The 21915-nt window shown below is 41.5% G+C and overlaps 1 protein-coding gene across 2 annotated transcripts in view; it reads right to left on the minus strand.

The window, feature by feature from the left end:
- TRIM71 (tripartite motif containing 71) overlaps window positions 1-21915 on the minus strand; it is a 61966-nt gene that overhangs the window by 12504 nt on the left and 27547 nt on the right. For both annotated transcript variants that reach the window (XM_064415578.1, XM_064415588.1), the window contains exon 4: window positions 6841-7008. In XM_064415578.1, the coding sequence (XP_064271648.1) occupies window positions 6841-7008 (168 nt within the window). The remainder of the gene's footprint in view (window positions 1-6840; window positions 7009-21915) is intronic.

Here is a 21915-nt window from a genome sequence, read left to right on the forward strand (position 1 = left end):
ATTTTTACTTGCCCAAGTGTGAACAGCTCAGATCAGTGGGGGATGCCCAAAATGCTAAGATTCTAGTATCATCCAGGATATTGGTGACATTTTGGTAAAATTCAGAGGGTTCTGCACTCTGTCCAAGTAAGCTAGAACAGCCTAGGAAGGCTGACCAGCATCAAACATGCAGAGGTTCAATGGGGGGAACAGCAATAGCAAGTTATCTATACCTGAATCAAAAGCCAAGAGTACAACTTAAGTACAACTTTTGGGAGTCTTCCTCACATGGAAATCCCTTGTTCACTTTGATTACTGTAAGATGTCAGAGTTCTGCCATGAAAACTCACTCCTGCTGTTCTGCAGGCATTTTCTGTGCTGAACTTGTCTTGGAGAGGTCAACTTCTTAGGAACATGTTAAGCAGCAGTGTTTCTTGTTATGGTCAGACACCATGCAATCTTTTTAACAACCAATACTTGTAAAGAAAAATAGCTTTTATCATGCTCTTTCCTCATGGTATGTCAATTTTTCCAGGACTAGTGGAATGGTCAATCAGTTCACACACTTGGGAGACAGAAGACAAGGCCTGTGTTTATCCAAGAATTGTTCTGGGTTACTGAATGTGAGATAGAAAGCAACTGTTCTGTTTCCTGCTGTTGGCCAATAAAGTAAATAATCTATTTGCAGCTGTACCTCTCCACCTGTGGCATCTCAGGGCTCTAAAGATGGCCAACCCCACTCCCCATTCTATTAGAGAAGTCACCAGTGCCTTTTGTTAAAAAACAAGAAAAACACTGCTTTGCAGTGTATCTTGTAAACATTACAGCTGAAACTGGTACTTCCAATTCCTCAAGAGTAAAATTAAAGTAGCAGCAGTCCTTTGTGCAGGTGACATGCTCCAGGGGGCCACCACACAAGGACACTCCACACAGAGCTTCCAGTGAGGCAGACAAACATATCTGCATGGAGGAAAGCAATGCAGACATCCATCACTAGCTATTGCTACCAGCACATTTCATTTTTGAGTAAAAGCTGAAGGGCAAAGTTGTATCAGAACCTCAGTGTCCTTCACAAGCTCCCTTTAGCTGGACACCTCTGTGTGCTCCCCTTTATCTACATTTTACCAGCTGAGGGCAAAACTAGTGATGATCTTGCTCCATTGGCTACAGCAACTGATGGTACAACATGAACCAATGAAGAAACCAACTGCAAGAATCAGAAGTAGCAGGGTAGCATCACAGAACCTGGCCATGCTTCTGGATGTCTATGCTGACTACAGAGGTGCCCAAATCTAGGTTTGCCATTTTGCAGAATGTCATCATTCCTGTCTTCTGTGGAACAGTAGGAACTGTGGAATGAGAGCCTCAAGTTACAAAAAAAAATTTCTATGATTTCATGTTTACCTAAATATTCCTATGGGATATTTAACATTCTAGACTCCCAAGTTTTCGCTAGTGCTGCTTTGGTAAATAAAAATAATAATAGAAAAAAAAAGATCAGAAGCATAAAACGCTCCAGGAAAAAGAAAAACTTACAAAGCTTGTGCTCTGAAGAGCTATGACAGAGGTGCTGATGCCCTCACTGAGTGGTTTCTGCTGTCTGATAATCAAATCAGTATGTCCACCCAGCACACAGCTATTTGAAGAGGCTGCCTCATGTCTCTGAACCAGGGTGATCCAGGTGCTGAGCCATCATGTTAGATCACACCAGTTTAGTCCAGGAATTTATCCAATTGAACAAACTGCAGCACAACACACCACAGTGGCAGCACCATGAGATACATAAAGGCTGCTTATGGTAACTTTACTGCAACTCATCAGTGCTGGCTTGCATTAGCATATTTGAAAAAGTCCCTAGGATTTTTTATTCCATCCATCCATCCAAAGATGGGAGGGAGGTATATTTTTTCAGCCATTAATTCCAGCACTTAAGTTTCCCAATCCAAGTTTTCCAATGAAGGTGCAAACCTCTGGAGAGAAAATTCAAATTCAAAAGCAAATTTTGGTTGTACTGAGGAATTCTTCAGTATTTGAGGGGTGAATGAACCACAGGTATTGAATAAAGAATATTAAATATACACTTTCCTACCTCAGTATGGAGGACTTTCAGTTTAACCATTAAGGAATTTAAGACTAAGTTAACCCTAATCAGAGGGGAACAAACAACTAAGATGCTTCTTCTCTGACGAACTCCTGTCTGGATTTTAAAAGCACATCAAACACAAAAAATCCTGAAGGAAATTTTTTAGTATGTCCCAAGTTAGCCCTCTTCCACCAAATGGAAGCTGTTCCAGCCATAAGTGGTTTGTTTTCAGTTCCTTAAGGCACACTAAGATACAGTGGGCTTGCTTCACTGAACTTTTCCAGTTACTTATCACTGTGTCAAAGCAGGATAAAACAACCAGGACATAATATTAGTTGGCTTTCCCCAGCATCAAAAACTGGATACAAACTCCTGATGTTTTTACACTAGAAAAATTGACTGGAAGATCCTACATAATTGCAGGTACCAGGATTTACAGTAATACTGGTGCAGCTATAGCACAAATAGCTGGACCAATTTAAAGGTTTCAGTCTAATGCATGTAAAACACTACAACATCCTCACCTGAAGTTCCTCTCAAAGATAATTTCAAAAGACGCTTTAATGGAGGGAGGGCTAGAGGCCAGGTTAACTCGTGCCAGATACAACTAAACAATCATTTTGGTTTGTGCTGCAAGAACAGACTTTTTGCCTACAGTTTTATGCAAAACAGTAGTTTGGACAGTGACATGTGTCAAATCCATCTTCCCCGATAACCATCTGCTCATATGTGCACGGAGGAACTCACTGAAATATCACACAAAACAACCACTAAAAGCACAAAGAAATGCAGCCTCTTGATATCAATCCCAGCTTTAGAAAAGCACAATTGACTCCATTTCGTTGACAAAGCTTCATTTCAAATTCTCAAACCTGCAAGCCTGACTTCAAAGCCACGCACAAGGCTGCCTGAGCTAACTCAATGTGACAACCCCAAAAAGATCCCTTGCAGTACAGCAGTGCCATCCTTCTCAGGTATCGACCTCCCAGCAGCACAGATCCATATGGCAACCCACAGGGAAGCTCCCACAGAAGGGCAGAGGCTCAAGGCAACAGATCAGCTTCCTCCTCTGGCCAGCTGAGTTTCCTACAGTACCCCCTCACCCCCCATAAAGGTGTTAATCTATTTCATACCACTTCCCCCACAAATTTGGGAGGGAAGCTCATAAGCCTTTCATGACAGATAAGAGAGCAGCTCCTGCTATGTGCTGCACATGGCCAGTCTCTCACCAGGCAGTGAGAAGCCTGCATGGTCAAGCACCCCAGAAAAAACAATTATAAGCTCAGCTAAGAAAGAATTTATTTTGTTTTCCAATAAACCCACTTTTTAAGACATCTGAGATGAACAGATTAAAATGTATTTCGACATGTTCACCTGGAAATTGACCCTAAATGAACATGAGCACTCAGTGCTTTACTGTTACGCAAGTGCATTAGATTACATGCATACATCCATACATATATATACAGTTACACACGTATAGATGTATTTTAAGAAGGTGACATTTTGAAGAAGCCATCTATCTTTCACCATAACAGATTTACGTTCAGTTTGTGACCTAGTCCTTGGAAAAAATTCTGAAAGAAGACAGCTAAGTGTGCACTTTCGTGAGGTAAAACAAGGCAGCGGGACATGCTCCCCACATATAGAAAGGCAGCAGTCCTGATTCCTCCCACACCATTTATCCAGTGTCAACTTTGGCTTTCATATCACCCTGTGAATTAATCTGAGTCTCTGAAAAGGCTGGAAAAGTATCCCAGCTAGGAGTATAGTTTTCTGCTGAAATAGAAAGAGTCCTACCAGCAACCCAGTTGGATGCTGCTGCTTCATTCCCTGGCACCATCAACTGTCCTTGTAGCACTGCAGTGAACCAGCCAGAGGGCTGACCCAGCCAAAAAGTAAACCCACAGAAAAGCTACCATTTCAGCTGGATCAGTTCATCACACAGACACAAGTTCTCAAGTTAGAGACAGACTTAGGAATGCAGACCAGGACATCATAGCACAAGGAAGCATGGCAGGCTTTCCACTGTTGCAGAAAATCACTGAGGGGGGGGGGAAAAAAAGCAAGCTTCTTGCTCTTTCTTACAGAGGACTTCAACTTCCTTGAAAAGTGAGGTTTGGACTCTTCTGGAGTGACAGGCTACATCAGGCTTCAGTGGATCAAGAGGTTGAAATGTATCCCAACTCACAGCATTTTGTTTAAGTCTGAAAAACAATCTTTCCTCCAAAGCCACAGGAAGAGCTTAAATAAACATTTCTTCCTAAAAGCCTTCAACTTTGCTTAACCAGATACTCTCCAGCCAGTTGACTCATGGCTTGATTTCCTCTCTCCTGCAACGCTGCCCTTCAAATTCCACCTTTTCCCATTTACTCTCAACTACCCCTCCTCATCCATCCTCAACATCTCCTGTCAGGGGAGCTATCACTTTCAGAGCCTATTAAGAAAGAGTTCACGGTACAGCAGTGTGTATCAGTCCCACTAAGAAGTGTTACTGCAACATATTACTTTTCAAGCCTCTTACAGCTCCAGTCTTGTGTCCCTCATATTACAGCTTGTACTGGCATTTAATTCTCTGCTATTTCCATACTTTTAAGAAAACCACTCAAGCCAATTTCTTTCAATTTAGAGACTACTTATTTTAGAGTTTGTTTTGAATTCATGCTGACATGCTGTCTCCTCCCTAGAATAAACATACAGCTTCACAGCCATATTGTCCCAAGAATAAGGAGAGCTCTGCTCCATGAAAACTTTGAGTTGAGCACTTCTGCTTTTAACAGCATCATGTGCTCTTCTGATTGCTGCTGATGTTGCTTCAGGAGTAGCTGGCTTGGGTTGAACAATTTTCCCATTCCTGCACATGCAGATTTCCACCCTGTTAACCTAATCACTGTTCTGTTTGCTTACTACTCTTCTTTTGTGCAGTGGTCCAGATTAAGAACCCCACTGAACTGATGAAACAGCTCAGCTCCTGAAAACATGGTTAATTTTACAGACGGCCTCTTAAGCTGGATGGGCTGTAGCCAGACCTGGGCAAAGCTGCATGAGCTATGTTCAGTAGAGTTGCTTGTTCAAGTTACATGAGAAAAGCCAGTACCATGAAACTTTTACCTGCACCATCAAGCAACAATCAGCCCACCACAATGGCAGGAGCCTTCAGCATAAAAGGCAGAAAAAGATAAGGGAGGAATGAGCAAAGTAAACTCAGTGGGAAGAAAATCAGGCACAAAAGCATTTATGCAATAGTAGCAGAGTGGTGCTCCATGATCTCCTGCTAGTTTCTATTCCAAAAGACAGTCCCTTAGATGATTTAGCTGTACCAGTTAGATGATTAAGAGCCCTGGAGGTCAAAAGCAGTAATTTAATTACTAACAGGCAAGCCCTTGTCTAGGACAGCCTGGAGAAATTCAGTGATGGTCTTTAAACTAGTAATTCCTTCCTTCTTGTCATTTTGGGGATGTGTAAAGCATTTCAGTATGGATACTGCTGAAGAGCTTTACAACCCAGTTTAAAACAAATCTTGGAAGATGTTATGTTTTCCAGGATTCTGCCTGAAGCTGGAGTTGAAAGTTAGCCATCCAGCTCCAAAAACTTTTTTTTTCTGTGCCAATGTAACAAGTTAACATCAGAAGCTGAAGGAAAATGTCAACGACTGATTACTATCTTTACCAACATAAACTATTATCATTCCACTGGTGCAAAGACTTAATGAGAGACTAATTAGTTGCTCTTGTCTCACAGAACAAGCTTAGTTCCTTCATTTTCTAGAAACAAGCAGCAAAGGGAGTACAATGAGCTCTGGGTTATTTTAATTACTATTTGTGCCTTACACGTGCCAGGAAAGCCCATCCAATTCGGAAAGTAAGTTAACTCCCCATCCATTACATTCTACAGGAGTTTACTCAAAAAAGAAACAAAATCTTAGTAGTTAAAGCATATAGGGTTGAGTTTTGTAATATCCAAGTTAAATTTAGGACATGACACTAACAAAACTACACGGCAATAGGTGTGGAATGAAGCTTCCCACTATGGTCTCCCCATCCAAAGTCTCCCTATAGACAAAACTACTATTAATACAATATCAAACCTACCACTGGGTGTTACTCAGCAAAAGTAAGCATCTACATATCACTGCAGTTTAATTCCCTGTGAAAGTTCCTTCTCTAGTTCGAAGCACTGTGCTGCCTTCTTTCCAGCCCTTGCCAGGTATTGATGTTTGTGCTATAAAACACAGCCGAGGTAGAGCACAGTAACAGGCAGAGTGTGCATCTGTGTGTGCAGAGCAGCTCTAGATCCTCTGCACATGCAGGTTAAGGAATTTCACACTAATCCAGCGGCTGATTATTATTTTGTATTTGGTGGCAACGCTAAGACATAACAAGAGTCAAAGGTAGGCAGAGTGCTAGAAGCTATACAGGCAGGAAGATGCTCAAAGAAAGTCTCAACCATAAAAACAAAACCAGATTTGGCACTGCCACACAAGATCTGAGCTTTCTTGAAACTTCACACTCAAGTGCATTTGTACAGAGCTTCATATATATTGTGATTTACATGACAGGATTATGCTGCAAGAATGCAAAACCCATATAACAGCACTTTATTTTCAGCTCCACCGCCACTTCTGTCAGAGATCTGAGAAAACAGAAGGGGTGAGAAGACTGACAGCAGAAGCAGGGAACTTTTTGCCTTGACACCTTGCCCTGTAACAGACAAGCTGGGTGGGAGAGGGGGGAGAAGAAGGAGGGGGAAATAAAGTGCTCAAGTTGGGAGTATCTTACTTGAATAGCCTGTCGTCCTTGCTGAGCATCTGCCAGGAGCTGAATGGTGAGAGTCCTGGAGTCCTGTAGGGCGTCTTGGAGGTAGATAAAGCTGTGACCCACATGTCGTCCCATGGTACATTCCCGACATATGGGGACAGAACAGGTATCACAGTAGAAATGCAGTACCTGGAAGAAGGGGAGGAAATATTCTCATTACATAAAGAAGAAATGAAAACAGAGCCAGGATGTGTTTAAAAAAAAACAAAAAACAAACATTCCAAAAGCTCAACTATAAAAGAGATGGTTAGAGGCAGTAGCAATAGGCAAAGACTTCACAATAGTTTCTCCACAGAGGAAGAGCTATCCTTCCCAGTAAAGTCCAAACCATGCCCTAACAGTTAGATGGAAGTGTCATTGTTTTCTTTGCAATACAATACTAGGAAGAGTGTCCACATCAGCTCCTCTTAGGAGCGGAAGCCATCTGCCAACACTTACAGATTGGAGATGGCATCTATGGCAAGTTTCAGGTGAAGACTTTTCCTGCAAATACAAACACCGAATTCTCTTAAGAGGGCCATTCAATAATCAATATACTGGAGAGCATAACAGCAGCACACCCACCGTTCACAAGGGGAAAACCAACCATGCATGCCAAGAACCATCCTCTCTTTTCAAAATATGCAAATCCCTTATGTTCAGGACAGCAACAATATTGGGCAAAACTCCCCCCTGCCACTTCCATCAACAAAGCAAAAATCCTTTGCTATGACAGTGTTTTCTAAGCTAGTGATGCTTCGAGATGCTTGAATTGGAAAACAAGACTGGAACTTTATCACACTCATCAGAGCGTTTGAATGCTACAGTGACCTGTGGGTAACCACTAAATCCCCATTCTGTTCACAAAGCACTCCCAAACCCTACATTCATATCACAACTTAGACCAAGATGTTAGCCTAGAAAGCTCGATCCATTCATCAGCCGTAGCTGCTCCCATTCCATCCAGTAGAGGGAAGTAACACACAGAAATAGTCACTTCCATGGAAGCCTGCCTTCTCAGAGGGAAGCAGAAACTGGCTCTCTTAAGTTTCTTTCCAAAGATGCAAATGAAGGAGCACAACACTCCAACATAAGAAAATTCTGTATTCAAGTCTTGCTCCTAACTACACGCACTATTTTTCTTAGACTGCAATAATAGAAAATCTGTATTACCATGGAAAAGTACAATGGCATGAGGTTTCACACTACAAACTTTTCCACCGCCAGACATTTGAAGCCTACCTCACAGAAAGGAGCAAGAGCAGAACAAAGATGGGACAAGTGTTTGATATGCCTGTCTTCTCCCAGCTGTCATCCAGCCACTCCCGACTCCAGCTAACAGCTCCTGATATGGTGCATTACATCCCCTTTCCCCTCTCCCTCAATAGCAAGGGAAGGACAGGACAGGTGATTCCCCCCTTGGATTGCCTGGCCTGCATAAAGTGACAATTTAAGCTCCTATAAGCACAACAGCTGAAGTGGTATACGGATTAATTTCTCAAAGGGGTATGTGTGTGTTCATGTGCACATGTCAGATTTTACTAAAACCTGCCCTCTTTTTTTCTCAAATTAGGTTTTGCTGTAGGGAAACTGGAACAGACTTATGTTTGCTTCTGTTCAAACACTAAATCCTCAAGCAGTGTCTCAGATTCCCATTTTTCCAAGTAAAAAAATGCCTTCACTCTGAAATGCATTGTTCAAACACATCATCTTCCTCAACTAGAGGGATCCTTGTCCTTACACTGTGGTTGTCTAAATATGTATATGTTCACTTGCACATGAAGTTCTGTAATTTTTCTGTTGAAATTATAGGGAATGTTTATTACATGTTCCTGAATAACTCCACTTAAACAACAGAGAAGTTGAGAGAGAATGAAAACCAAGACAAGGTATCAAGTTAAGTCATATGAATCTGATATACTTTAAAAACGTACATGAGGGATTTGGGGCCTCAGTCAAGCAGAGCAGCTGAAAAGAAAATGGTGACCATATGAAGAGAAGACCAGAAGCAAGTTAAATCCATTACTAGTCCAACACATCAGTCAATACCAGGAGCAAAAGCTCAGTCCTCTCCTGCTGCAAGGTAGCAGCATCCACTGGATAAAACAGTCACCCACAGCTGTTCAAGCCAAAGAAAAAAACAAGCTTAAACTGTTCAGTTGCCTCTTGCCACCCACCAAAATGTGGTGGGGAAACATCACTCCTGAATTTCGAGTGAAGAGTGACAAAAACCATATTCTCATTTAGGAAATAGGCATATTACACAGGACATGGCAGGGGAAGGTCTTGGGTAAATAATATAGAGCCATTGATAAGGCCTTATTTATTTCTTAGTCAATCAAACAAATAAAACAAAAAAAAAAAGGTAAAAACAACACAGATTAAAAATGGAGGGCAAAAGAGTTAGCAAGCTGGGGCAAAATGAAGTAGATATGCTGGTCTGATCTCCATCACTACACTTTACCTTAATGCACAGAGAGGAAAATCACAAATGCACAATCCCTAGTGCTCTCCGTGGGGAGGGGAACTAGCCAGCCAGCCACCAGAAGAGCACTGAAGGAGTCAGCTTTAAGGTGAACTAGCAACTCCCCAGAAAGTCCTTCCTGGGCACAAAGACTACAAGAGAAGTCCCAAACTTGGCAGAGGTGCAAGGGCAGGTCTCTTCCCGCAGCCAGTGTCACACACGCCTGTCAGGGGCACCCAGGAGGCTGCACAGCAGCTCTACCCAGCAAAGGGGGCACACTCCCAGGGAATAAACCTGGGAAATCTCTGCCTGTGCAGGGCACAATAGTGAGGGGGGGGTTGTGCCAGCTGGGCTGACGGGGCTTGGGCACAGCATCCAACTTGCCTGTGCTTGCAGCTACAGCCAGGAGTTTATTGTTAAGCTCAAGCCTGCTCACATCCCAGTCCCTAGGTCATGGCCACAAAGGTCACGTACTGCTAGATTAAGTTTCTATGCCTGGTTCTAAATAGAGGGGGGTGGGGGGAGCCAGAGCTCCCCTTTCCCCACCATCCCCCAAACAAGCAACTCCCTGGAAAAAAGAAAAAAAAAAGAGATAATCATACCGAGGATAGGTGTAGGACAATGCACAGCTGTGTTCTCAGCTCAGAACTGGTGCACACACAGTGCACCCGAAGCACTGGCAGAGCCCCCCTTCTTCCAGCTCCAGCAATGTGAGACGGCCTCCCCACATCTCAGTTCATTGCAATGCTCCTTCCTGCACAAAACTCCTGCTCCTCTCAGGACAAAAAACCAGACTGGTCTTGAAGTGTGGATGGGCAGAAGTAGCAGGAGGGAAGAGTCAGACTAAGTCTTCCTTAGTGGACATCAGCTTACACTCAGTAAAAAACAAATTACACACCACCTCAAAAAAAACCAAACCAAAAAACCAAAACAGTACCTATAGCAACATCCTAAAGATTTTTTCCCCCTCCCTACCTGAAGAGGCAGAGATTATTCAGCCAAAAGATCCATCAAGCTGTAAGTTAACTATTGGTCCTGTTAATTTCACTATTTACCCAAACATAGGAAAAACTGGTTTATAAGCAAACACCTTCAAACACTGTGGGTTTTTCCAAACCACATGAATGCTCTGATGGGCAGCAAGGAAAGAAGTATGAAAGCAGAGAGAGATTTCTCCTTCCAAAGAAATTTATAATCTGTGTAAATTGCATTTAATGAATTGTTTCTTTCTGTAGTAATTATTAAGTAATTAGGTAAAAATACCATTTCAAAGATAAAAATTGGTGCCCTATAATACCCTATCCAGTAGGGGAAAAAAAGATTAATAAGCAAGTTTAGGAGCTCTTACTTCTTTTTTTAAACTGTTCTACTCAATTAATTAGTATTTTAGAATTTCCACCAGAATTAAGTGAAGAGAGAAATCAGAAGGAAGAGGGGACTAGTTTTAGAGATAGTTAAAAGTGATTTATTTTAAAATAAATCAGCTATGGGTTGATTATTTCCCAAACAGGAAATATTTCCTGAATTGGTGGCATACAATTTTAGACACAAAACAATAAAGGGAGCCTACTTCAATTTAAACAGAATCAGTGAACCATGTTACAGGGCTATTCATCTTTTACAGCCACAGCAGCCCAAGAAATACAACAGCAAGGCCATAAATGTGATTGCTTCAGGAAAGGCTGTACAGTGCACCGTAAAAACATTTTACAACAGCAGGAATTCCTGGGTGTCGCTCTCCCCATTTTTTGGTCCATCTGCTTTCAAAGGGGGCAGGGGGATGGGCGGAGATGTTGTTAAACGTCCCCCGGGACTGCACAGCAATCAATCATCATCTGATGAATGGCCACTAAAGTTAAACCCTGACCCCACTCCACAATTCCCACACCAGCCCTCCTCTCCTTACTGCTGACCAGCTTCCAGCGTGCCCCCCCCCCACCTTCCAGCCCTCACCAAAATTTCCCAAATACCAAGCCCAGACAAAAGCAATGGAATGTAGTAGGCACCATGACAGAGGAGAATTCAGCAGAAACAGCATCTGAGGAGGCTTATCCTTACACTGTGTTTAAATAAATGTTCTTTCAGCAATACTCTCAGTGCCCTTCTCCTCCCAGCTTGCAAACACTTCACTTCTCTCGTTTCCAGAGCACATGTGCATGCAAATGGACAATAAAGCACGGGGAATCTAATCACGTTAAAATTTTGTTTTCTGTCATGACGTTTCAGAATCTTGCAGGGATTTTATTTAAGCCTACAGCGTTAAGAATTTGTACAAAGCAGCAACACATAAGGCCACAAAATTTTTAAAATGCAAGCCTGCTCTAAAAAGCTACCCTGTAATCTTAACCAACAATAAAAGAAGTCTACAGACAAAACAGTAGCCTCCTGGTTTCCACTTTTGGAAAAGTTTCGGTATGGTACTTGTAAGTTAACTTAGGCTGATTTTATGATTTTAAAAAATCTTACTACAGTCAGTTTAAAGTTTTCCACTACTAAAGGTGTTTTATTATCAAGTTCCCTTGACAGTACCTCAAACACCAGCAGCTTTGTTGGGTAGTGTGTAAGGCTTAGATGAGTTTAGTATAAAGCAATTTGCCAAGGAGTTTTGGTCTACTTCCTCAGCACTGTGGTGTTATTTTTTTCTTCTTTTTTTTTCCTTCCCTCCCTCCCTGAAGAAAAAGCTGCCTCCCTGAAAGCAGCAATTTTGTATCTTTTTTTTTTAACAGTATTCAAATGAACTAATCCTCCTGAGTGGTATACAGTTCGATACAGATAATTGTTGCAGGTTTAAGCAAAAATAGGTAATATTTTTACTCTGTAGAAAACTGGTCCTCAGTTTCCACCTCGATGGCAATTTGTGACAATTAATTTGATTCACACCATGACGAAAGTAGTATTTTAGGAACCTTAAATTGAAATTTGAGTGCTAAATATAAAGACTGAAGACACGGGCAAGTCACATGATACACATCAGAATTACAAGCAATTTCCAAGTATACCTTAAACACTTGGCATTCAGAGATACCAGTTAATGATCTAATTGCTCCTAGAACTTGTATTTTAACTTGATGCTCTGGTGTAGAAGAGACTGGCTTAACACCAACCTTCTTCTCTGCACACAGTGGCAATGGGAAATTGCACACCAACTCCAGAAGGTCTCCACAGCAGCAGACAAGAGAGTTACTTCTTGAACTTAGCTCAATATTCTAATAACAAATTTTCTACAAAAGCATGGGCACTCTGAAGTGTTACATCCCTATCCTACACAGGGATGGATGCACAGATAGCTGTACCAAGTGGCAAAAGTGAAATATGTTTTCTGTTACCTTTCTTTGCCGCTTGGATGAACAGAGGTAGGTTTTGCTCCATTTAGAAATTCATAAAGTGTAAGAGGATCACTCAACCCTTTTGTTAAATTCACCTTGATTTCCTTACCCCACCTGGAATAGTAAAAGCCCAGCTAACAGATGACTTGGCTCATGCAAGTCTGTTTATAGGAAATAAAGCTGTAATTCCACACGCTTTTTTCCAGCACTAGTGTTAATACCCTTCCTTCCCCAGATGCTCCAGTGGATTCTGTTCCTTGTTTCTCAGCCACACAGGTATCTCTTGGCCCAGCACATGAAGGGGAAGGAAGCTCACAAATAAAACCCCAAATGTGAAACCACACACAGCTCAAGGCTGCCACTTCACTCTGCAGTTAAACTGACAGCTACTCTGTGAGGAAGCCCTAAATCTCCCCTGTCTTGCTCCTATCTCCCTCCCTTTACTGATCCTGTCTCAGTGAAAAGATCTGGGTATCTTTACAAAAAGCATAAAATTCATTTTTGAATAAACTATTTTTATCAGCTGAGCCTGGGATCAGAAGATCAGTGGGACCCGCACAGGGAAGGGGGAAGAACCCATAATTAAGGGCATAGAGACATTTGATGACAACTATCTGGTACTTTGCCAACCTCACAGCTGGAAATCAGTGTAAATCTTCTTGTCTCAAGTTCTAACTGGAAGAGAACAGTATCTAAGCAGAGTGGAGTTAAACAGGCTGGTAAATCAAACAGACTACTATACTCTTAAAATTCCTAATGTTTACCTTCTTCAATCCTCCTGTGATGTCACAAAGCCAGTAAAAACAGCTACATATTTTGGAGTGGTGACAGCACTGAGTCAGTCAAACCATCCGGGTTAAAAGCAAAGTTTTTTGAAAGACGCATAGCCACATTAATCACTTTTAGAACACCCAGTAGGTATTAACAGCCAGCTGGGAGCGGAGCAGAGACCATTTAAGTTGCCTCTGCCAACACAAACAGCATTTGCAAATTTAAATGGATTTGGGGTAGAAGTGACAATCAAGTTCCACTTCACTCTGATCACTGGAATGGTGTGACAACAGGCTGCCACCCGGGCCAGGAGACAGGAAGTCACACCTTTGACAAAGCTGTTTTAAGGATCTGCTGGCTCCAGCCCAGGATGAAATTGCATTCTCTGTGTTTTAAGTTAAAATCTTATAAATGAAACTTCACGTGATGACTGCAGCTTCTGGTTCTAGGCACTCGCCTGGCACTGCAGCTTTCCACACATTTCTCTTGGCACACCTCTGCCAGATGCACTACGGCCCCATTGATCCACTCTGATTGTGGAGGGAGCACCACACCAGTCACTGGACTTTGGCCATCTCATCAGCTAACTTTCTAAAGCTCTTGGGTGCAAGGTAACTCAGCCAGCTGATCTAACTCACCACCTCAGAGGTTCCAGTTATTGACGGACTGGAAAGGGCATCTTGCTTCCAACCTAACTCATTGGTCCAATTCTTCCTAAACAGGGATAAGCAAGGCTTAATATTATTTTTAATGTTAATACTGAGGTGATGCAGGTATAATTATCCCACAGTGGACTACTGTGTAATTATTACGTAATGGCAAATTGACATTCAGCAATTTTCTTTTAAATATGTTGTTTGGAGTTTAAAAAAGAGAGAAAAAAAAATCACTGCTTTGTTGTTAAAATGTCACAACATCTGTTTCCACACTGAAGCAGGTAATGTAGCCAGTCTAGAGAAAGATGCAATGGTATCAGTAGCTAGTAGATTACTCAGTCCAAGATAAGTCACAGCTCTTTCACGGATTTCAATAGGGGAGAGCAGCCTGTGCTTCAACATGCAACTCATTAGCTGTTTAAATGCAGCTCCTGTGCCAAATCTGCATGACATGAGTAGCAGCAGGGTGGTCTTGGCACACAGGGGACAGTGGGTGGATCTAAATATTCAACAGCTCAAGCATGCAAGCTAATAGCCTGCTGTGGTAGCTGACAGAGTGGGTCAGGACACAGTTCTACTTTCAAGCCCATCTGTCCAAGGCACTGCTGTGAGTTCCTGAAAATCCTCCACTGAGACTCAGTAAATTCTTCAGCTCTCTGAAAGCCAGAGTGTGTCTTCAAGTTCTGATCCAAAGCTTGGCCATGATTTCAGCAATGCTGTAAACAGCAACAGGTTGACAACTTCTTTGCTGTTGCACAAGGTGTTGAGTATTTTAGAGAGAACCAAACGTTAACATCTCTACAAACTCCTTATGTAACATGTTTCCCCCTTTTCCACATAGCTCAGTGTAAGACCTTGTGAAAATTTTCCTTCTGTGCACATAAAGGGCTGGACTAAGAGTCAGGGTGCACACAAGGCTCCTGTGCCAGCTCTGTGACTATCATCAGCACAGGCCTCACCTCTCAAAATCCATTTATCTTCCTCAAACCCATGCTGTTCCCACACCACTGCAGAGAACACTTTCTCCGTTGAGGTCCTTGGCAACTGCTGATCTTCACATGGAAATATGACAGCAAGGATGCCATTCTATGTCTTGCAAACAAATCAAAAGGTTTTGTCTCTTAATATACTGGAGACAAACCTTGTTCTTTTCTTGATTTGATGGGGGAAGGGAGCAGGAAGAGAAACAACCAACCCTAAAGTTCCCAGATTTCACTCAAGGGCAGCTAGTCCTCATGGTGAGGACAAACCAGTTGAGAAACAACAAGTTAAGCAGATGGGTTGTGTGCAGGTTGACAGAAGTATTTCCCTGATCCCAACACAAACAGGTCTTGAGTAGGATTGATTTTCTTCTACAGCTAGTCTCTAGCCACTCCACCACTACCTAACAAAATTCACTTTGATGCAACTGATTCCCATTAATATGGTTAGAGGGCTTCTCTGGGGGGTCAGAAAGCCTATCAGGGTACACATCTTAAATTCATAATGTTCAACTGCTAGGAAAAAACAGAGTATGAGAAGCAAAAACACATTTATCCAGATAAACTTCTGCTTTATCTAATTGAACTTTGTGGCAAGTTCTACTTCAGGGGTTTTTCTGGGTTTTTAAAATTTTTATTTCATGTGAGGTTTCGGGAGGGGGCAGGGATTTGTGCTTTTTTGTGAGCAATATAGAAATATTGGTTCAGAAAAGTATTTCTTCAGAACCTGAGTCTGGACTCTTTCACACCATGTAATGCTTCAATTAAATCATCTAGTACTCATTTGCTACAAGAAAAAAAAATATTGAAAGCATGTATTTGAAAACTCCCACAGCTGAAGCACCACATGGATAAGTTAAACTGCAGAAGCTGGAGAACACTGAAAATCTAAGTACTAGAGAAGCAGAAATTCTAAGTCCACTTTGCAGCTTCACTGTCTCCTCGTTACCCCTTGCTTGTGGCCTTACTGACAATCACAGAGGAAAAGCCTCTGTGAAGAGCCAAGAGTCAAAACAATTAGTAGAGAACAGTGCTCAAGAATTTGTAAGTTTTACATAAAGCTTTTACATGGAAGTAACATGAACATAAAGCCAGGAGTAGGCAGCAGCTCAACATGTTTAATCTCGAATGTTCGAGAGCATCCATCATTTGGAGATGTGGCTCTGCACTGATTATTCATTTAAAGTTTAGGAACATTATATCCATCATCTCGACATAATTTTTAAAAAGCTTCTCTTCATACTTTTTTAAAGGCGTGGTTGTGTTAGGAAGAAAAATGCATCAACTTGTAGACTAGCAAATCTCAAAGCCCTTTTAACAAAGAGGATAGTTGGCACACATTTAGCAAAGAGAAGCAACTCTGCTATCTTAACACCACCACTACCAGACTCGGGTAACTCCAATTTGAGTAAGAGCCTGAGTAAGCACAACCATACACATAACTTGTACAAGACACCGTCCCTTCTCCCCTGCTTTCCAGTATCAGCTCTCCAGAGAGTGACCCAGCATTACAGGAGTGAGTATCCCCACAGAGATAGCACAGCAATTACCAAAGGAGGATTAGGCTCCTTGCAATGAGAACCAGACTTTACATATGCAGAACATTACACACCCCTATCAGGTTTAAATTTAGTTTAAACTTCCATAGGATTGCTATGGTTCTGTTTTTATGTGGAGTAAAAGCAAATAACAATAAAAGCAATTTACCCATTAGGGCATGAGCGACCACCTGGGATACCATAGGAAGGAATTCCTCCTCCCTGCTTTTTTTCTCAGCTATGAAGCTGGCCAAGTGTGCGAGGCAGACTGGGGAAGGGGTAGAATGTGGCATCCTTTTCTCCACTCTTTCTCCCCACCCCACCCCTGGGCTCTGGGCACTGCTGCACCCCAATATCTAATGGGAACAGCACAGCTCTTCTGCTCCTCCCACTTCTGCCTCAAATAGCTGTCTTCAGAGAAAAGCTGTAACAAGAACAGCCATGGCACTGGACCCCCACAGCAGGAACTGTTAAATTTTTTCTTCTTTAATTGTGAAACAATCCGTTCCTATTAAACAAGTCCAGTTACTACCAGTGCCATATGCACATCAAACTCAGGTCAAAGTGAATATGACCAACTATGGCCTTTTATTAGGAAATACAGGCAAGACGCTTGTCTGGGAAAACTGACATATAAACCATTCCAAGTGTTTTATACCACAATGTTTTTAAGTTACTGCTTATGTGGAACAGCTTTTGTGGAAAGCACAAAGGCAGCACCGAATTGGCCCAATCTGTTGCCTTACTCTGCCCCAAACACTCTTTTTATAACTATACACCCACATATGAAGTCCTTATAGAATAGGGCATTTAAGGGGACTTTCTTCACCAAAACAGCCAATATGTACATTTGGAAGGTACCTTCAAAAACATTTGAGTACTACCCCTATACCATCATCCTTTTAAAGACTAACATACCAAAAATATACAAGTGTAAAATTTTTTACTAGCTTAAGTGCACATGTTTCAGGGCAAGAAAAAAAAAATTACAACACGTTGAGGTTTCATTTGGGATTACTCATAAATGAGAAATCTTAATTAAGCAAGACCAAATTTGGATGGCATTGAAAGAAAAGACAAAATTGGTTTGCTCCAAATCCAGGCTGTAGTTTCTGGAAGTGTATTATTATAGGCTTCCTTAGCTAACACCAACAAACTGTACTATCCATGTCAAAAATCATCATTATCTGCACCCAGCATAGGGCTTGGCACTTACTCTAGAGTATCTTATTCAGAGAAACAATGCTGTCCTTGAGGACCAAAACTAGGATGCTTGTAGTACAATGCCAGACTGCATTTGTCAGATTAATATGCTTGTTACAACTCCTCTTGATTTTAAGGAGGATTATACAAATCACATTTTATGAAAGACTCATGCAAGCATTATCCTATGGGTGCTAGTGCACTATTACTTCCAACTGAACTCTAGTATTTAATGTTTGTTTTGGAAGACCTAGCTGTCTCAACAGCCACAGGGCATTTCAATAATCATATAACAAACACTACTGCAGGTTACTCTTTAATCCCTCGTGAGTGAATGAGTAAATTCTTGTCCATCTATCATACAATTACACAGCTCTGTAGTTACAGCCAAAAAAGGCACTGTAAATCATAAAGGAAAGGCATCTAAGAATAAGAAAGAGCTGTGGTGGGAAGTCAAAAGTGTTTGCACAGAATAATTTTTTTCTTCATCACCATAAGAGAACATGAACAACAGAAAATTTTTGTTAACAAGACATTAGCATGAAGTGAGAGAACCTATATATTTATGTATGAAAAGACAAGTCCTGGTGGACAACTTAAATTAAGTGCGTCTTTATTTATCCCCCTTCACCTCTCTGACAGAGTAAAATCAAAACCTCGAAGTTTCAGAACTCTGAATGAATTACCCACCCACTGCACATTTATTTCCAAGTGGCTAATATTTATGTAAAACAGGTTTAAAGCCCCTCTTCCACCAAGTAGTCTTTGTTGATTGTGGGAAGATTTTTTTTTTTTATCCCAAAAATGTACTTTCAGCATTTCTGTCAAAGATTCAAGAGCTGCACAGTGTCCTATTCTAATAGTCCTTTTCTCCATGGAGAGGACTTCAGATTGCTTTCCTTCTGAATGTGGGAATGCTGGAAAGTTATAAGCTTTCCAGGACAAATATTCAAGGAAGTGGAAACTGACAGCACGGTTACTACTCCTTCCAACTATAGGACAGATGTGAGGCGCTTACAGATAATGACACTAATAACTACACTTTGTCACTGTGCCACAGATGCCATTATTGAGCAGCAGCTTCAGTTTTGGGAGAACGAGAGCAATCTTCTATTACAGTCAAGGTTTAAGTTATGATTGATGGGCACTACTTTTAATCCATTCCATGGTGCTCTCGTGGGTGAAGTGTACAGTGTGGCATTCCTACAAACACCAGAACAATTCTGCTGAAGAGCATTACAGCTTTGGTCTAACCAAACTTTAGCAGTTTGATGCCATGCTGTCATGGTTCAGCGCTATATTTCAAGGACCTTTTTAAGAATTTAGAGGCATTCTGAATATTTAAAATGCTTAAATACTTTGAATCCCTCGGTGAAAGCACCAGCCTTTTCAACAGCAGCATCCACTGTTTCACATTCCACTAGCTTTAAATTGCTTCTATGTTGAGCAGGCAAGTTAGCCTTATCCTAAATTTTAACTGTAGCCTCATTTAAGCTTTAAATCAGGATAAATGTAAATACAGAAAGCTTGCTTAATCATCAGTGAAGGAAAGAAAAGCTATCCAGGCTGAACTAGAGGGGAAGATTTGAACTAGAGGGGAAGATGATTCACTTTACCAAAGCAAGAAAGAAGCTATAGTTAAACCTTTGGCCACTTATTGAAAAGAAAAATATACATTAGTCTCACTACAAAACAACAAAAAAATCCCTATCTACATTTTCTTGTGATATAAAATTTTAAGAGAGAGGACATTCTTACAGTTGAAGTGCACCATTAACACCTAAGTTAGAAACAAGCCATTTCTGACAAGGATCAGCAGGATTTTGATGCAGTTTAGGTACATGAACTAGCCAAAAGGCTGGGTTAAGACAAGGTATGGTCTCATGCACCACACACATATCCTGAGGGAGGAAGTGGGTAGGCAAGGCAGAAGAAATTTTATTATCTCTGCACAATCAGCAGGTTGTGTTTTTATGAACACTCTTGTGTACACAAGTCTTGCATGTTATGCCATGATCATTAATTTTTTATGTATTGCCAAACTAGTCCTACGTGTACCCTGTTGACTAAGAAGCAAGTACGAGGCGGTCACAGATTAGGTTTATTCTCTCTAAAGAGGAAAAAGCCTTTCTGCAATCCAGGCACAAAACACGCTTAACCAGATTTCCAAGCACAGGACAATTAAACTAAGAGTCAACCCTGCTTGGTCAAATGAGTTTCAACTTAGCTACCTGCCTCCCTCCAGAAGATGCTTTTATGTACTATTTTCTCCTAAAGACAGTTATGCTGAATTAATGAACAGGAAGAAGCTCAGGCTTTTGGACAGTGCTGTTACGCAGCTCTCTCAGCAACTGTGCACAGCATTAAGCACACCATGCTAGTTTCCTAAATTAGTGGTTGTTAATTTATTTTAAGACACAAATGAGCACTGGGACAGTGCAATGGGTGTGATTAAGAATGCGAGGGAGAATTTAAACTCCCGAAGCTAAAACAATCAGGGTTTCAGGAAAAGCTGCATTTCTGCCTTAGTGCTGTGCCCAAAGGTTAACTCGTTGCACCCCACATCCCACCCTTGCTATCAAAGTGAGGGAGCAGCTTCCAGAGCCACACACAGGCAAGTACCTCTGGTCGCTTACTGCCAAGACAGACCTACTGCACCAGGAACATCACTTCCTGCAACACTGCTTTCAAGTAATGACCAGACCCACTGATTCACTTAAGTTTTAATGAGATTACAGCTTGAGGTGATTTGACTGGAAACCATAAAAGTTTTAGGAGCCCATCTGCTGTGCAAAACTAACCTCTCACACGCAGGCCCGGGTAGGAGCTGACCTTTGAGAGCTGCAGTGTAGTTAAGGCAGGAATCCAGTCCAATCCTGCTCGTGATGGGCACACAGACCAGGCAAAAAAAAAAAGATTTGCACTTTCAGGCAAAGAGGAGCTTCCATATGCACCAGCACTCCAGGGGGAGCTTCCCAAACAATCAGCAGTCTTTTCATTAAGAAAAGAAGAGTCACCTCAGGGTGCTTTCCCCACCATTATCACACCATTAACAGCAAATGCAAACTCTACTGGCAATGGTCGCAAAATTACGGGTATTGCAAAAGCCTAATGCATTATTCACCTTGTGTATACACCAAAAATCCATGACAAAATACTCTTGAAGAGGGCTGGCGTTTTGGGGTTTTTTTTTGTCTTGGGAGGGGGGAAAAGGAAACTTCCCAATCACAATAAAGGGGTATGCCACCACTGGTTTCCATCTCACTTTACACTTCTTTCAATTCCCTAACCCACAGCAAGCATGTGCACTTTCAACAACTAACTGGGTATTTTTTTCTGTATTTCCCAGTATCAGAACAAACACTGACTTTTATTCCAGTGAAAAAAAATACTTATTTTGAGAGATTGAGGGCAGAATGGAGGTGAAAGAGCTACTGCTTTTCCTCTGTTACTTTTTACAGACACGTTAAAAAGCAGCATTTACCTAAGACTGCTGTTAATATACTTAGAGATATCAATGTTGGGACAAATATTCACATTTTGTTATTGTAAACCTGACCTTGGTTAGTTGCAGAAGCATCAGTGTCATCAGACAGCTGTATTTTGTAGCAAAAGAAGTAGGTGCTGTTATTTTTCCTTCCCCTTGGAGGCTGAGATGTTTTGTTGTTTTGTTCTCACTTCAGTAACAGGCCTCAATATGCAAGTTACATCTGGAAACAGACAAAAGCCAACTGCCCAGCAGTATTGGAAAATTAAAACATTGGGTCAGACTCAAACGGACGAGGAAGGCAAAGGTCAAAGCAGCATTAAATCATTAGTTTCCCAGCTGCCACCAAGGCATGGAGTTGACCTTTGATTTTGTAAGAAGTGGTCCAAGCAATTTTCTGGTGGCAATATGGGCAATCTGGCACAGTGGAATATTATCCTTGAAAGGGGTGGGTGGGAAGGAGGAGTTTAAGGTCTTGAAGGCAAAGATTAAACTAACTTTAATCTCTCTGAACCAAACTTGCACTGTGAATCTGCAAGCGCAAATAAAAAATATTAAATTTTCCAGCTTTAAGGAGAAGACACTCCAACATTTGAATCATCCAAGTATCTTTTAATCATAAGCAGTGAAAG

The sequence above is a fragment of the Passer domesticus genome, chromosome 1, assembly GCF_036417665.1.
Source record: "Passer domesticus isolate bPasDom1 chromosome 1, bPasDom1.hap1, whole genome shotgun sequence".
Taxonomy (NCBI): domain Eukaryota; kingdom Metazoa; phylum Chordata; class Aves; order Passeriformes; family Passeridae; genus Passer; species Passer domesticus.